We start from the raw sequence: 18,085 nt of genomic DNA on the forward strand, positions 1-18,085 counted from the left end.
GGTATCAGATAAACGGCTCTAGAGTGTTCCTAAACACAACCCAGTGCAGGGGCAGAAGTCATAAAAGTGATGCTTAGGGATTACAAAACAAAAAAATAAACTATGTTAAGCTTTCACATATGTATGGCCATGTGTTTGTGCACGTACACTGATTGAACATGCTTAATCCATCATTCAATTACAGTTTAGAGAATAAACCACAATTAGCTGGCTTCACAAAATGCACTTTTATATATTTGGTTTTACACTACATACTCAACAAAACCTTAAACAGCCAATTTTATGCTTTAAGAATGAACTGCAAATCTAGCCACGGGGGAAGTTGCTGTTTACGCCGTTTTTATTCTGTCCCTTTGTTTCAGATGGGATGCTGATGACCACCCAGCGAGTGGAAAGTGGCGGCACCCTGACCAAACAGATCACCAAAGAATACATCACCAGCACCATGTCCAGCAATAGTGGGACATTCTCCAGACAGACAGAGAGACAATTCTATGAAGCTTGAGCGCACAAGGAAACTGCCAAAAAGACACTCAAATTTCAACAAGATGTTCTGTGGCCATCTTCCAGATGAGAGCGGATGGCAATCTCTGTGCTCCATTAGCCCTAAAAGCCACCCACTGGCCATTGCTTTTGAAATATCACCAGGTGATATCTGCACACAGCCTAGCTGGTAACCTAGCATCTTGTGAAAGGAGCTTTTAACAGAACACTTGGTTATGAAACTCTCTTGGCTAGTTCAACTCTGAATCCAGCTCATGAGTATCTGCTTTGCTGCTCTGGATTTGGTTTGAAATCCTTACCTCAGACCATTGCTTTTCACTTTGCATATTTTAACTGGATCTCTTCCTCTTTGTTGAAATTAAGACCATCCTCATTTTTTTTTCTTCTGAGCACAATAACATCCTGTTTGTCACATACATTCCTTGCAATCCAGGGGAGTTAATCCAATTGTTGTATAGTTGGTTATAAAATCCCACGCTGTGCAGTATATAGCAATTCATTAGCAGATTAACAAAAAATACTATTTTATGGCGTAAGGTTGCTAAAATATATACAGGTAGTCCTCGTTTAACGACTTTGTTCAGCAGCCATTTGCAGTTACAACCATAATTTAAAAAGTATGGTAATTTTATGACCAATCCTCATATTTATAACCTTTGCAGGTCATAAAGCAAAGGACAGTTAAAGCAAGAGCACAAACACAGGCACAGTTTCACTTAATGACTGCTGAGTTAAGAACTGAGCTGTTGATCCCAGGTCATGATTGCTAAACAAGGACTTACCTGTAAACCCTTTTCCAAAGAATCCGATATAACATGGGGCAATTAAAGCAACTTTCCAACTTCAATATCAAATATTTGGTATTGTGCAATGGACAATTAATATCTTTAAGAGGTAGCTCTCAAAATAAACTGATTTACTTCTAGCCAACATTTTAGTTACTTTTGGATGAGGCTCTTATGGTGCAAATACAATAGCCTTGGTCAGAGTCCCAATGTGATTGTTTTCCTATCTTTTTTTCTTCCAACCACATAAAAACTAGTGAATTGACAATGATAGCATCATGTTAACGTATTTTTTGGAAAATAATCCTAAAACTCCTTTGGAAACAAACTGAAATCCAAATTAACATCGGTGCTATGGCTGCATTTTTCAGAAGCTGCCCAGGAATTCTTTGGTGAGAAGGTCAGAATGCAATTACATGGCATCTTATCTATCTAAATCAGGGTTCTCCAAGCTTGCCAATTTTAAGACTTGTGGACTTCAACTCCATGCTAGCTGAGGAATTCTGGGAATTGAAATCCACAAGTCTTAAATTTGACAAGTTTGGCGAACCCTGATCTAAATGACAGTTTATTCGTCAGTGCCAATCATCACGCAAGGTGTGGGTAATGCTAGCTGGCTTATCCTGCACCCCACATGACTTGAAGGTGCCCCGTAGTTGTGAGTGGTTCTCAGAACAGATGGACATAACATCTGCTGAAAGTGAACATTTGATCAATGCCACTAGGAAGAGTAATGCAGCTAGGCCCATTCAGGCAAAATGTATCAGTCTGGAGCTCTTAGGATCTCATATTCAGTGCTGTGAATCATTCATAAGAGATGGAATTATTAAAGTTCCTGGACTGTCTTTTAAAAGGGCAAGATTTCTTTCGTACTGAACAGAATGAATGATTTCCTGGATCCTTTGTAAGGGAGTTGCAAATCATTTCTTCTTAGGAGAAGCTGCATTAACTTTTATCTCCAGAGCTTTCCATTTCTTTTTCTGATACGATTTCCTGTTTCTTGCAAACTCTTACTACCGATTATTAAACTTTTCCCTCAGAATAAGAACCACACATCTTGGTGTAATCCAAAGAGGTATCTAACGGCACAGTCGTTCTAAATAGAAGTTTTAAAAGGCATCCTATGCTTTCACTGATGTATAATGAAAAACACATTATAATGTAAATTACATGTTTGTAGATTATTATGGCTTGTAGAGGTTGATGGAATTAAGTACACATGCAGTTTCAGTATTTCAGAAATCTGACAGATGGTGCTTTGGACCGGATGGCTTTGCATTGCACTTAATAAACATTTTCTCTATGATCGCAGCTATTTTTTTTATTATTATTTTCAAATATGCTATGTGTAAAAAAAAAAAACCAGGTTGACTGCTAATGAGGGCAATGATGCAGATCTTGTACAAACCTAAACCTCAACAGAATTAGGCAATAAAAGCAAAACATATAACTTCTACCTGAAGATGTTATTAAAATAACCTGACGGCCAAAGTTAAAAGGATATAAGGTTGTCAAAATTAGCATTAAAGATTAGCATCAATAGCAATGGGATCTGTCTTTAAAAAATGTTGTATGGGAAAAGTTAAGTCTGCATCTGTTTAGCAGTTGAAATACATGTGAAGAATAATTGAATAACTTTTGTGAATATGTTTGAGTGCCCAGCAGAAGTTCATTTTTAACGTAACTGTTGCCACTGCAAAACATACAGTTGGGATAGTACTGTTGGGATATAATGGCTGCACAAAACACTAAGCTTTACATAACAACACAGGCTAGGCACATGATAATTTAAAAACTGGTTAGTGGACAGTTGATGTTAAACAAGTATTGGCTAGTTTACACATTACTAATCCCTGATGTGTTTAACCCTGGTTTATTAAGACATTGTGCTTATGCATAACATTGGTATAATAAACTGAGGTTTACAAATCAAGGCTGGGTCACAATCATGCTAAAATGAAAACCAACTAACCACATGAAGGTTTCCTATAAGGGAACATAGCCAATTATTTTAGTGTGACAATCATACATTCTATTGCAAGAAAGGCTATCGTTATTGTGAATTTTGCTTAATTGGATCAGAGTTGGGGCAGAGGGAGGGGAGACAAATGATAAATGCATCATACAAATGACACAACTTACATCGTACAAAGGACACATTTTACCGTACATCTTTGCATTAGAAGTCATGATGCAATTACACATCATCTCATAGACATTATGATGCCCATTTTATTTTGACTTCACTGTAACTGACTACGCTGTCACTTTCTACCACATTTCTACCAATTATATGGGTTGAGGGTATTATGTTGCATCAGCCTGTCCTTGTCAGTAACAAATGATAATATGGAATGCAATGGAGAAACTCATCACAAAGTGACTCTATTTAAGAGATGTTTAGTGGGTAATTCATTATTGGAAGATCACTCATTAATGGGGTAAGCAAAAAGGAAAGAATAGAAGCAAAATTTAGAGCACAATGTAAAACAGAAAGCCTATTTCCACGATTAGTCTCTGCTTGGGAAGATAAAAAGGAATTGAATTGCTTTGGAGTTGTGGAGTTTATGCCAGGCTTTCCCAGCCTCAGTATTTCCATCCAGGTTGTTGAAGGAACTTATCACAGAAAACTGTATGCAGAAATCAAGGGCTGTTTAATGAAACTCATCATAGTGTTTCTCTGAAAAGGAAATTTTGAGCCCCAAACTGTCTTGTGAATCAGACAAAAATCTCTTTTGGGCTCTTGGCTAAAAGAAAAAAAAAAACATCTGTGTGCGCACACAGGTTTTCACTTACTTCACTTCTTTTATGGAAGAAGTCAAGTCTTTGCTCCAAGCTAATGTCCCAGGAAGCTGTCCAAAAATGTCATGCTTCTCTTTATCACTTTTCTTAGTGAATCCTACAGACAAGGTGGAAGAGCTTTCAAGACAGGAGATGTATTTGAGATCCATCAGCGGGTTTTGTGAAATAGAATGTCGCTGTCCTGCTGTATTTGTCCTAATTGATAAAAGCAAAAAACCATGATATGCAATTATCTGAATTTATCAAGGCATACAAACTACATCAGGAGAAAAAGTTCACAAGTGTGGAAATCTGACTTAGGGCATATCAGATGGCTATTTATCACTCAGACGGCAATTATTAAGAGATAAACCAAAGACAAGAACCATTTTGGTGTAGTGGTTAAGGCATCAGGCTAGAAAGTGAGAGATTGTAAGTTCCAATACTGGTCTTAGGCACAAAGCCAGCTGGATGACCTTGGGCTACTCACTTTCGGACCCAGGATGCAGACAAGGATAAACCACTTCTGAAAAACCACGCCAAGAAAATTGCAAAGACTGTTCAAGCAATCTCCAATAATCAGACACAATTGAAGGGGGGAAAAAACCCCAAAGACATTATCAGCAAGCATATGAGTTTGCTCAAACAGCAAATTTAGCAACAGAAAACATGTGTTGATAATGGACGTTTAAACCAGGAATGGGCAAATGTTTTTCCAAATGTTTTGGTCTTCTATCTGCCGTAGGCAAAACTGTCAATGTCAAGGAATTAAACACCCAGAAGGCAGCAGATTGCCTGTGTCTGGACTGAAGACTTTTTTATCCAAACAACAGTTCTAATAGCAACAGAAAGAAACAGCTCTTAGCAGAGAAACTGTGGGAAGATAAATAGCAGGTGGACCAAGACAGTTTCTATGCTCCCCAGCACAGACTTTTCTCCTCAGAACTAAATTCATCTATCCATGCTAAAGGCTGTCAAAATCTTTCTCACACACAGACACTTTCTACTGTACTTCATTCCTCTAGAAACATAAAAATGCTTTCCTCACAATTTATGTTATGACATTAGGGATCTGAAAAAATATTCCATGCGTGGACCATTTTATGTATGCAGTTTTTGGCCTATATACAGAAGAAAATAAGGGTGTTTTGTTCCAGTATGGACTGAAATATAGAAGTTCTGGACAAATGTGGTTTACAATGGGGAGCAAGAGGGGGAGGGGAATCCAAGGTTGAGTGTTTTCCTTAATGCTGGTGCGTGGGAACATGGTGCATGGTACAGCAGAACTTGAGAGAGAAAAGGAGGCAGGTGGGAGGTGTAGCAGTGGGACATTATCATCAGTGGCTGGAGACAGGCAAAGGAGAAAAGGAAGATGCTGGGAATTCAGGATCCAGAAATATATGCTTGGAGTCTGTTTCTTCCTGCTGGGATCATCTCAGGAATGAGCAGGCACATAGGCCAATACACTGGTGGCAGGTTATGGCTGATGAAGGCAGAGAGGGTTAGGGGTTTTGTTTCAGGGTATAAGTTCATATCCTTAAAACTGTTCTTAGATATACAGTGAGGAATTAGACCACAAAAGGTTTAATGACCCAGATTGTTGGGGGCAATATGCTGACTCTGTAAACCGCTTAGAGAGGGCTATAAAAAGCACTATGAAGTGGTATATAAGTCTAAGTGTTATTGCTAAAAGACAGCCAGGAAGAAAAATAGGACTGGATTTTACTGATGAACATATTGGAATTTTTGATATCAAAAATAATTGCATACATTGATTACAGCCTATATTCTAATATATATCTATCCCCAGAGAGAGTGCTTTGTATCAAGAAGAACTAAAACATAGGTCCAAGAAGAAAAAGCTGGTGTTAAAATTCTGCTCATGTAGGTTGTAAATGAGAGAACTGTACCAGCAAATCCACTCTTGCCGCCCGATCAACCACATACCTTGATATGTTTCAGAACTTTTTCTGCAGCTCCCGATTCAAGAAGAGTTACGGTGCAACCTCCAAAACCGCCACCAGTCATTCTGCTACCATAAACTCCAGGAACTTCCATGGCAGCAGCTACCAGCTCATCTAATTCCGGACAACTAACTTCATAGTCATCCCTGATGGGAGGAAAAATGAGTGATTTTTAAACAAAAATGAGGGAGGAAAAACCCTTGTCAATTACTATATGGAAGGTAGGAAAAAAAAGGTTAGTAGTTACAGTAGACCCAATCATTATAATGATAGACATGGGATGATATTACAGAAGTATCCAATTCTCACCTTGGGATAAATTAAAGCAGACCTGGGCATTTTATGGCCTTGAGCCACATCCTGCTCTTTTGGCTGTCTCCATCTGGCCCACATGAGGTCAATCAGAAATCAAATGTAAATAAGTGTACACTATGCATGCAATACAAGTGCTTGCTTTTATTTTAAAGGTGACTGCTATTTTTTTTTCCAGTTTGCCTTTGTGCATGCATTTGTGCCTACACGCCTTCACAGCCCTATTAGTTCAACCCTCCACAACAGTCTCAATTTCTCACGTAGCCCCTTGGAACAATGAACTGCCCATCCCTGCATTAAAGTGTATCACTTGCAACAGATAACTTCTATGTCAGAGCTCCCCAACCTTTCAGGGTTGATGGCCCAGAACAGGGGGGCGGGGGGGGCTTGTGCGAGTGGGGCCGCAAGCGCCCGCGACAACGCTTGTGCAAGTTGGGCCGCGACCACCTGCAATGCTTGCAGCAATGCTCAAGCAAGAGGGGCTGTGCGCACATGCTGGCTACTCATGCAGCCCAGTGGAGACTAGGCCACAGCCCAGTAGTGGGCCATGGCCCACAGTTTGGGGACCCCTGTTCTATGTCATTACACTGCATTTAGATCTTTGTTGATGGGATATGGAAAAGAATATGATGTGCCAAACTGACTTCATTTACTCTTAGGAAGAAATGCCCCATGTGGAACAAATATGATTAAGGCAGACAATCCAGTCTACACTTTCTCTGTGTTATTTAAAAATATGTCTCAGCTGGCCAAGGCATGACAGATTGTGTTTATGGGTCCATCTGATAATACATAAACAACAATCATTTAGTATGTAAGAGGAATAAAAAGTAATAGGTTTACATTAAGATCAGTGGTGGGTTGCCCCCGGTTCACACCGTTTCTATAGAACCAGTAGTAAAACCGGCGGGAGGCTCCACCCACTGACCCTGACGTCATCAAAATGCTTCTGTGCTTGCGCAGAAGAGCGAGTGTGCGGCCCCGTTGCAAACCGGTAAATAGATTAAGATGTTAATCTTAAAACCTGATTAAGATGTTCTTAATTCTGTGAAACGAAAGAGATGCAATAGATGTAAAATATAGGTTGTCCTCAACTTACAACCACAACTGAGCCCAAAATTTATGTTGCTAAATTAGACATTTGTAAAATGAGTTTTGATTTTATGACTTTTCTTGCCACACTTGTTAAGTGAGTCACTGCAGTTGTTAAATTGGTAACACGGTTGTTAAGTGAATCTAGTTTCCCCATTGACTTTGCTTGTCAGAAGGTTGCAAAAGATGATCACATGACCCTGGGATATTGCAATTGTCATAAAAATGAGTCCGTTGTCAAGCATCTGAATGTAAATCACGTGATCAAGGGGATGCTGTAACGGTCATAAGTGTGAAAAAGGGTCATAAATCACTTTTTTTCAGTGCCGTTGTGACTTCGAACAGTCAGTAAGTGAACTGTTGTAAGTCGAGAACTACCTGTAAGGTGTGTTGATCTTCTGAATTAAATAGCTTTGTTGTACATCCAATCTACATACATACATACAGGAAAATCTTTACGTGGAAATTCAAAAACAGCCCTTTGATTCTATGAATGTTAATTTAAAAAAAAAAAAATACAAAAGGAATAACCTAGTCCTAGACCCGTGATGGCAAACCTATGGCATGTGTGCCATAGGTGGCACGCAGAGCCATATCTGTGGGCACGCGAGCGTTGCCCTAGTTCAGCTCCAGCGCACATGCATGCGCTGGCCAGCTGATTTCTGGGCCTTCTGGACCCACCAGAAGTTGGGAAACGGGCTGTTTCTGGCCTCCAGAGGATCTCCAGGGGGGTGGGGGAGGCCATTTTTGCCCTCCCCATGCTCCAAGAAAGTCTCTGGAGCCCAGGGAGGGAGAAAAACGGGCCTACTGGGCCCACAGATAACCTTTTTGCCATCGCGTGCTAAACGCGTGGGGAGCATGGGGGGGGGTTGCATGTGCAAGCGCGGGGGGGCTGCGGGGAGCATTGAATTATGGTTGTGGGCACGCACGCGCATGACCTCCCTGCGCTTCCCTTGCTTTTGGCACGTGACGGCAAAAAGGTTAGCCATCACTGTCCTAGACTGTATATCAGCTTCAGACTGTTGCCTTACCTTAAGGAATTGTGGCTCTCTACCATCAGCTCTCCAAACCTCTTATAATCTCTGGCCTCCAGAGCCTCGGCTGCCATAGCTGTGCGTTCAATCTCTCCAATCACATGCCTGGCTCGCCTGTACATCTCCTTACTCAGGAGGCTCCTGGACTCTGGAAAGAGAGAGAGAAAAACAAAACGAAACAAGATTCAATTAGGGCTCAACGGTTAAAAATGATCCCCAAATGGAAAGTTTTGAGCTTCCAATATGCCTTCTGTCACCTCCTGTATGATAGTACAGGAAATAGTCCTCATTTAGCAACTGCTTTAATGACCGTTTGCCGTTAACAACAGTCATGAAAAAGTAACTTTACAATTCATCCTAAGATTTGACTTTTGCAGGTCTGTAAAGCAAAGGCAAGCTGAAGTAAAATCATAAGCACAATCACCGTTTCTCTTAGCAATTGCTTTGCTTAATGACTGAGTTACCAGTCCCAATTGTGCTATACGACAACTACATGTATGCCTAATGTGTCAATTGCCTCTAGCCTTTCCATCTCCCCTTGCTCTGCAACAGACACACAAAGCTTCAGATGTTCTGAAGGATGGAAGCTGACATGCCCACCCCCACCCCCCTTTCCAAATAATGTTTACCCTCTAAGTCTGACATGTTGGCTTCTCTCAGGCTTGCCTTTCCCAGCAACTTGGCTGCCTCTTCACACTGACGCCGACGTGTGGGATACTCGCTGCCTGTCAAAGTGTGTCGTACATTGGAATTGGTGATGAGAACAACTAAATCTGGGTCAGTCAAAGGGACCAGGCGAGTTTTCAAGGACCTTGAATAACAAGAAGACATAACTAGATCACACAAAATGATCCTAAAGATGGTTGCTGGGTTTACTTACTTATACATAAGAAATACTGAAAAGAGCTGTCATTATAAACCAAAGTGCACTGTCCACATAACACAACTTTACAAATTCAATGCTTTAAATTTAAAACCTGCATTCTGAATTCTAAAATGTGCATGAGTTGGGTATGTGTTACATTCTAACAATTTTTAATATTCTGTAAAAATATTCATACAATCATTAAAAATTGGGTCTTAACTGTCAACTTAAAGGACATGGATTTAGCTCTATCCCTAGCCTCAGCAACTCACCCAGGGCTTAAGGTAGAAGGGTTATCTGAACGCGCTTTGAGAATTTCATTCCACAAATACTTTACAGGAAGTTTTTTTTTTTTTTACAGAGCAATAACATCCTTCTCCTCTTTTGAATACTGTGAGCCTAGTTAGATGAGATAACAGATCTCATAACACCCTCTACATAGGGCTGCCCTTGGGATGCGTCCGGAGGCTCCAGCTAGTCCAGAACGCAGCCGCGCGGGTAGTTACGGGGGCGTCTAGATACTCCCGTGTAACACCTCTCCTGCATGAGCTGCACTGGCTGCCGGTGGCGCTCCGGATACATTTCAAGGTGCTGGTGCTCACCTATAAAGCCCTTCATGGCTTAGGGCCGGGATACTTGCAGGACCATCTCCAGCTGCTCTCCCACCGTCCTGTGCGCTCTCACAGAGTCGGCCTCCTCAGGGTGCCGTCGGCCAAACAATGTCGGCTGACGGCCCCCAGGAGGAGGGCGTTCTCTGTGGGAGCCCTGACCTTCTGGAATGGATTGCCCACCGAGCTCAGGACAGCCCCCGACCTTCTTTCCTTCCGTCGTGAGCTGAAGACGTGGCTCTTTCGTCAACTCAACTGATCCATTTGGGGATACACTGTCATAATTTTAAACTGTTTTTAATAGGGTTGCTGATTTTAATTTATTTCATTGTGATTTGTATTGGAATTTGTCATTTTGTAAGCCGCCCTAGGGAGAAAGGCGGCATATAAATCGCAATAATAAATAAATAAATAAATAAATAAATAAATAAATAAACAAACAAACAAACAAACAAACAAACTGTGTGGACATGATCTCTCTATATAGATAGATGGAAGAAATTACAAGAAAATGACTATTGCTACATTCTGACCTGCAGTCTATCAGCAAGGCATGTCCTTCTTTCCCCATTACGGAGATAAATTGGTCCATGATACCACAAGGCATCATTGCAAAGGTGTGTTCCGCTTTCTGGCACACCAGTGCCTTAGTAACTGGATCCATGTCATCTGTACCAAAGAAGAAAAATATCCACTGACAATTTAGTACTTTATTTCCATATAAAGGAAAGAGGGCCAAATATTAAAATGTTTGATATTCATATATCAAAACAAGCCAAAACATGCAGATGTATAAAAAAATTAGCCGTCTAGTGCTCGTTTTCTAGGACTGGAGCTCTTCAGAATGGGCACGGCCAAGAAACCAACCCATGTTCCAATCAGTTACTTTATTGTTCTCTGCCTATTGCACGGGGATCTCTCCAGAGTGGCCGATCTCATCTGGGAATGGGTAGATAAGGTGCCAAGGTAATCGGAGTGGTCAGACCTAGCCCTCTTGTGTTTATACAGTGCATCCAGGCTGATTCCTTGCTTGAACCCTCCTCCTAGCAAGGATAGTTGCTCTCCAACAATCCTTGATATGTTGTGTGAATTCAGCTGCTGTGCTTTGTTAACAATGACTAATGCCTTAGAGCAGGGGTATCAAACTCACATCATCATGGCAGTGTCACGTGACGTATCGGGACTTTTCCCCTCTTCACTAAACCGGACATGGGCATGGTCAGCACATGATGCATCTGGACCGTGCGCTGTGAGTTTGACAGCCCTGCCTTAGAGGGTCCATCCACTAACTAAATTCTAATTCACTATTTTGTTTTTAACGGTGATCATGCAGCTGCTTGAAAAAGAGGACACCAGAACCCATGTAGGTTAGTCTTTCTCCATCTAGCCTGCTGTGTTCTTCCCTAAGTATTTCCCAACAATTTGGAGTTTCCAGGGATTGCAACACATGTTTACAAAACTTCTTCAGCTGTGGTCAACCTCAGTCTCATTTAGCTAACAAAGTCGAAAAGGGGGTAGAAATTTCAGGTTGAAAAATATACCCCCAACCAGCCTTCTAAAGGGCTACTGAAAAAATCTGGAATTGGTTGATGATGTCAAAGAAAGGCAGGAAACATTCTTTGCTTCCATCTCATTGTCTGGATTTTGCCCCTCAGTCCCTAGACTTCCTCAACATGGCTGTGCTCCAGGTGGGTCATTTTCAGAATTCCCAATAAAGCTGGATGTGTTCTTTGTTCTAATATTTTTCTATAGTTATTCTGAGGGTAAATAAATATATTTCAAATGTCACTGTTGGCACCCTGAACTGGTTAAGTGTTCTTTTAAGTTATTTTCCTGATAGGTTAAGATCGGGGATTGAGAAATAAAGTCTTATATTCTCTCTCTCATTAACTCAGAGTAGTTGACCAAAACATTAACAATTACCCTTAATTGATGGAAAACACAGGAGATAGATATGAAAACCAAAATGCACCTTCTATGTTTTTTTTAAAGAATGATTGCTTAGTTTGTCACAAGAGTTTCTTTTTCTCTTCCATGGTAGTTTGTTTCCTTCTTTTCCATCACTTTAATTTGCCCCACTATCAACCGCCTCTTCTTTCAGTTCTTCCAGAAAGAAAGAAAGAAAGAAAGAGAGAGAGAGAGAGAGAGAGAGAGAGAAAGAAAAAAAGAAAGAAAGAAAGAAAGAAAGAAAGAAAGAAAGAAAGAAAGAAAGAAAGAAAGAAAGAAAGAAAGAAACTTTGAGAGCGAAGGATTGAAAGAGAAGCAGTTGATGGTGGGGCAAGTTAAAGTGATGGAAAAGAAGGAAAAATAACGTCCTTCCTTCCTAAGATGTATCCATTTAGCACTTCACTTGCTTTAAGGAGAATATAAGTTATCTGCTGTTTCATCACAGGCATAGTATAATTCTTACCAGGAGAGAGCTGCTGCAGGAAGGTGTACATGGCCACTTCTAAGGAGGCTGAACTTGAGAGACCACCACCTATTGGTACATTACTCTCTATCACAACATCAAAGCCTGGGAGAGGGCCAGCTATAATGGAATAGAAAAGCAGCACAGGGAGAAAACAACATAATTCACGGCACGTCCCACAAATAATCTGTAATTTAACGAACTATTCTGAAAAGCATCATGTTTAACTAAAAATCTGTCACGGTTTGGGAAAGATGCTTTAAGTAAAGGGCTACACTTCTTCGAAGGGGTCAAAGACATAGTGGTTGGAATTGTTTATCCCACTGGTATCTTGGCTTTGTGGGAGATAGGAACCCATTTAATGGGTTATATGGCAATCATTATTTAGATTTAGGAGGAGAAAAAAACCCTACTCAAAAGTGAGGGGACATGGAATATTTCAATCTCTCTATTAAATAATACATTATAGTCTCTCATCGCCTCATTCCGGCCAAAGAGGAGAGTCTGTGGTGGGAGGGGGTCACTTGGGGAAAGGCAGAGTTTTGACTGCATGGTTGTAGCTGCCATCTAAAGTTTCTTGACTCCCATCTTATGGATGCTCCAATTGCCAAACCATGTAATAACCCCAATCTTTGATTGATTTTGGATCTTACCTTTATAATGCTGGATAACCCCTTTTACATAATTAGCCCAGCGAGGTTCTCCGGGTTTCAAGGAAACACCTTCCCTTGGAACTGGAAACTGCACAGTTTTAGGCTCTTCCGTTTCCTCTGCAGTTGTAGTTATGGATATCATTCCATCTTCCCTTGGACTCCCAACCATGACTGTTCTCATCTGTATGGCCTGAAGAAAGAGAGCACTGTAGAGGGTAGCAGTGGAAAATCAACTGATCTTCCAGCAATTGATGAACTACAACTCTCAGTGCCCTTCTCCACAGGCTGGGACTGCTAAGGATTGTGGTTCTGCAACATCTGGAGTACAATAGGTATGTCACGTCCAGTATAACTAAATACAAAAAGATGGGCAAGGTTCCTAAAAAAAACACTTTCTGCATGGTATCCCCCCGCCCCCCTATAAATGCAGAGGAGCCCAAGAATGAATAGAAATGAGGATGAGGAATATGAGTAGGAGTGTAGATATAGAAGCAGAAGAATGACTCTTCCTGAGATTTTTAGTTTTGGTCACTTAGGATAATTATTATAATGGAGAAAATCCTTTTGATTTGTAATGATTTCTCCAACATAGTCCTTAGAAACCTTGAATATGCCTATTAACTGATTTGTGTGAAAACACATTTCCCAAAATACACAATTGCTAACTTCACACATCACACCTGGTTAATCTATGGCTTGATATTGTGCAAACTCAGCCAGTGTGATGAGTCTGGGGTTCAATGTGTTGGATGAACCAAAACATTTGGATTAATTTAGTTACTCTACCTACCAGACATCCTCAGATCAGAGCTGGAGAAAATGGTACGGTAAAGAAATGAATTTGGAGATGTGGAGGAAATCTTACAGCACGCATACAGAAATCTGCTTCCATCACACTGGATGGAAACTGTTGTTATTCATACTTTCTTAAATTGCCACTACTGTACAGGATATCTTGTAGAATACAAAGAAATAAGTGGCTTACAATTTAAAATTAAGCCCCACATAAAAACAGAGAAGGAACATGCAATTATACCATCTGTACTTCTTTAGGATTGGGATGAGATTTTTATTATCCAATGGTCCAGGGGTGAAATCCAACAGATTCTGACAGGTTCTGGAGAACCGGTAGCGGAAATTTTGAGCAGTTCGGAGAACTGGCAAATACCACCTCTGGCTGGCCCCAGAGTGGGGTGAGAATGGGGATTTTGCAGTATCCTTCCCCTGGAATGCGGTGGGAATGGAGATTTTGCAGTATCCTTCCCCTGCCACACCCACCAAGCCACACCACGCCCACCAAGCCACGCCCACAGAACCAAAATTGAATTTCATCACTGCAATGCTCATTATAGTTCAATACATCTATTCTAGTGGGTTGAACTTCCAAGTCTATGGGCCACAGAGAGAGAAAGAGTAGAACCTCTTTAGAAAGCATAATTTCAGTTAGGGGAGAATGGTGAAGCAAAGTTGAAGATCAAAGATATTTTGGAATTTAAGAGTGGATTTTTAGCATGACATTAATATAGGCATTCCAGAAATTAGCATTCCCCTTAACTTCTAATGGAGGCCTATGTCTTAAGAACCATTTGTAGATGCAAACAGTTTCAGTAAAGGAGAAAAAAAAAAGAAACCACTTACATACAGTATAACAACCTATACTGTAGCAAATTATAAATAATAAAATTACATTCTAATAGAATATGCTGTGTAAACCTAATCCCAGGTTAACTCAAGTGTGTTGTACTCATGAATGTTTTGGAGTTATTTCAAGAAATTATATTCAGTGAATATCTTAGAGTGTTGTCATAACAGCATTGTCACGCTCAGGGAACTTTATTTCTTGCTAAATTTTTAGAGAAATGTCTTCATCCAATAAACATTTTGCAACAGGAAATCATAATGTTTAGACATAAAAGTCAACTTTTTATGGAACAATTTGCCTTTGAATTCACTACTATGTCAGGGAAATAAGAGAAGGGTAATGAAAGCATAACTTGGGAAAAAATAGCTTAACATTTGCTATTTTATACTTAGTGAATATTTAACTCCACGTTTGTGCAATCAAAATTAGGCTTAACTCCGCTGGCCGTGGAAGAGATCAGAAATATTCCTGAAAGGAACCAAGTCTTCAAAAGTAATCTTCAGCAGCTTTGCCTACCCACTGACAAAAAAGAATCTCTTTAAATACTGGCATTCCCACATTTAGGCACAATATTAGTATCTTCATGGCAGAAACGGCTTTTTTATTCTCCTCCTCTACATCGATGAAGGAATTTCCCCGAGATGTCTTTGGAAAATCCCCATAAAACTGGAAGAAGCACAGCCGAAGTTAATCTGATTTTTCTGAACGGCATTGCTTCCTTACCATAGGTAGCACGAAACCTTGATTGTAATCGGTGTGCTCTCCGATCAAATTTACCCTTCCGGGCGCCGACACTGCAATTTTAGGATCTTCCCCGCCATAAACCCTTTTGTACACTTCCCGAGCGGCTGCTAGTAACGACCCCACTGGGTTGGAGTCTCTCCTTTTTTCCATGATCCCGATCCACTTTTGCAAACTGCAGGTTCCAACGCTGAAACCACCGATCCCGGAAAGAAACGAGCCGAGTTCTGCGCAGACGCACGACTGCTCTCAGTCCAGCAGTTCTGATCAAGGCCCGCCCACTCGGCGTGCATTTCTCGGGCGTCCAGCCCCTTTGCTCCGCCAGCACATCTTCTAGGTGTCCTGTAGGGGTCGCTGGTGCAACTTCAAATCTTGCCTTCACTTTCCTGGGTTTCTTTCGTAAGGGCCAGTAAAGACTGCGCTTTTTTAAAAAAATTACAAAAAATATAAAAAAAATTATTTTTTTTAAAAAAATTACATTAATGATAATTTTACAGCATTTCGTAAAAATACTTACGTATTTTGCTTTTGTAGTAGTCTATTCTACAAAATAAAGATTTCTCAAAGCCACCGTAAAAAAAAAAAAGACTGCGCTTTTTATCCCTGCTGCAAAGTAGTGTGCTCCGTACTGAGGGGGGGAAAGTGCAAATCTACACACACAAAAGCCTTTGCTGTAGTTTGCGTGAGTAATGATTGGTTAGTTCTAAGTTAATGTTATTTGAAAGGTGGAGCATAAATAAACAAAAGTGCAAAGAAAACAAAAACCTCTTCCACCTATTACTGATTAACAATATCTTGGAAAAGTTCAAGTTAACTACCGTAATAACCTGAGCAGAAAATGCTTTCAGAATTTGCAAAATCATTTGATGTATGCACCGTTAAGTCAGACTCAGTACTGTTTCTTACCAACCACATAAATGATCTTCTCCAGGATGATCTGTTCTCAAAATGGCACAGACCACCATTGTAATTGAGTCCATTCACCTTGTTGCTCTTTGCCCTCTTTCATTCCAGCTTTCCATCACAAGAGACTTTTCAAGGGAACTGGGTCTTCCTGTAATGGGTCCAAAATGAGATAATTTAGGCCTACGTGGTCATTTGTGTTTTGAATATGAATTCTGGACTGACTTGTTTTATGATCCATTTGTTTTCTTGTCTATCCGTGGTATTCCAAATGTTTTCTCCAAAGTTCAACATTTTATATTCTAGTGGTACAAGCTCATGTTATTACTTTCTAAAATATCTTGGATGTTGACACTCCTAATATATATAATTTTAGTATATTTCTTCCATCTTTGTTTGATCTTTGAATCAGTTATTATCTATTGGTATTCTTTCACATACCAATTTGAGGTTGAAACCTTCTGAATTTGGAGATTTTTTGGGAAGATTTTCCTTGTTTTTCCAGGACTGTTCCCATCTTCCTTATCTTTTCAGATGTTGATACTGTGTTCTAAAAGATTTATAAAATTATACAATTGAATATAGGGAAGTTAATAACAGCAAAAAAGAAAATAAAGAACTCCAGAGAATTAAAATCATCACACACGAGCAAGGTGCCATAACACTCCTATGCTAAATATACATGTGCAGGGCTCAACTCTAAAATACAATAAAAAAGAGAACATTTGTGAATGAGGAAACAATCTGATTACACACAGGAGTAAGGTTGGATGCCTACTTAACCTCTGTAGAATCATTATCACTATGAAGAAAAACCTGCCAAACTTGGCAGGCAACTTATGCTGTGTACGTGGCAGTCAGCACTCATAGGGGTTAAAACTGCTATTGGTGGCCTCCTTCCTGTAGTTCTCAAGCCTTATTTCTTTCTAGAATTTGTGACTGATTGAAAACAGTTGGCCTCAAAAGAGCTGCAAATACAAGGTATTTAAAACCAATACATTAGCCACACATGCATCATGAAGATGTATGATGATAGACCGTCCATTGTAAAATATTCAAGTGAAGTTTGATTTCTGCTGACCTTGTGGACACACCCATGTAGGGCTTTTTATAATTTATTATAAACAATAACAGATTTACCCTTGCCATCTTCAAAGATGTTTCCTCCACTTCTTATTCTACTTTACATCCAGGGCCAGCTTTAGGTTAAGGTCAAGTAAGCACTGGCTTAGCTGCCAAAGTTTTGGGGGCGCCAATGTTACTTTTCCTTCCGAATCATTCTTAAAAAAAGGTAAATCTTGCATTTTGGCAGAAGATGGTGTTGTTCAATCAATGTGGCTTAGGAGCAACCCCAGACCCTTGAGCTGACCCTGCCGGCTTACAGCCTTGAATTTCCTGAATGGTTTCCCATTCAAGGATTAACCTGGTCCACATTGGACCTCACTTAGCTTTTGAAATGAGCCAAGGTCGGTTAGTACTTAGGACCGTTTTTTCACACTTACGACTGTTGCCACATCCCCATGGTCACGTGATCAAAATTCAGATGCTTGGCAACTGGCTTGTATTTATGACAGTCGCAGCGTCACGTTGATCCCCTTGTGCGACCTTCTGACAAGCAAAATCAATGGGGAAGCCAGATTCACTTAACAACCGGGTTCCTAATTTAACTGCAGCAATTAACAACTGTAAGGTCGTAAAATGGGGCAAAATTCACTTAACAAATGACTCGCTTAGCAACATAAATGTTGGGCTCGATTGTGGTCATAAGTCAAGTACTACCTGTATAGGGTC

The 18,085-nt window shown here is 40.3% G+C and overlaps 2 protein-coding genes across 14 annotated transcripts in view; one reads left to right on the forward strand and one right to left on the reverse strand.

The window, feature by feature from the left end:
* The window catches only part of ITGB4 (integrin subunit beta 4), a 97,396-nt gene extending 94,796 nt beyond the window's left edge, over positions 1-2,600 (forward strand). For all 12 annotated transcript variants that reach the window (XM_034408643.3, XM_034408637.3, XM_034408642.3 and 9 more), the window contains one exon: positions 363-2,600. In XM_034408643.3, coding sequence (XP_034264534.2) covers positions 363-505 — 143 coding nt within the window. In that variant the 3' untranslated portion in view covers positions 506-2,600. The remainder of the gene's footprint in view (positions 1-362) is intronic.
* On the reverse strand, positions 209-16,445 carry GALK1 (galactokinase 1). 2 transcript variants are annotated; one of them, XM_087887193.1, is made up of 9 exons: positions 16,298-16,445; positions 15,374-15,812; positions 13,009-13,198; positions 12,356-12,475; positions 10,479-10,614; positions 9,102-9,283; positions 8,470-8,620; positions 6,018-6,180; positions 209-4,286 (listed from the first exon to the last, which is right to left on the reverse strand). In XM_087887193.1, the coding sequence occupies exons 2-9, from the start codon at positions 15,542-15,544 to the stop codon at positions 4,212-4,214; spliced, it is 1,188 nt and encodes a 395-aa protein (XP_087743319.1). In that variant the 5' UTR covers positions 15,545-15,812; positions 16,298-16,445; the 3' UTR covers positions 209-4,211. The 2 variants fall into 2 exon arrangements, with proteins under 2 accessions (XP_087743319.1, XP_034264537.3); XM_034408646.3 differs by lacking the exon at positions 16,298-16,445 and adding an exon at positions 15,909-16,037.
* Positions 16,446-18,085: the final 1,640 nt, after the last annotated feature.

The sequence above is a fragment of the Pantherophis guttatus genome, chromosome 2 (assembly GCF_059756535.1).
Source record: "Pantherophis guttatus breed Tessera chromosome 2, ASM5975653v1, whole genome shotgun sequence".
Taxonomy (NCBI): domain Eukaryota; kingdom Metazoa; phylum Chordata; class Lepidosauria; order Squamata; family Colubridae; genus Pantherophis; species Pantherophis guttatus.

Excerpts from the sequence above, each read along its gene's own strand:
- GALK1 (XM_087887193.1), bottom strand. The coding sequence starts at position 15,544 with ATGGAAAAAAGGAGAGACTCCAACCCAGTGGGGTCGTTACTAGCAGCC. Across the intron at positions 12,476-13,008 it reads GGTTATCCAGCATTATAAAG|CTGGCCCTCTCCCAGGCTTT; the intron begins GTAAGATCCAAA and ends ATTCCATTATAG. Across the intron at positions 10,615-12,355 it reads CCTGCAGCAGCTCTCTCCTG|ATGACATGGATCCAGTTACT; the intron begins GTAAGAATTATA and ends TCTTTGGTACAG.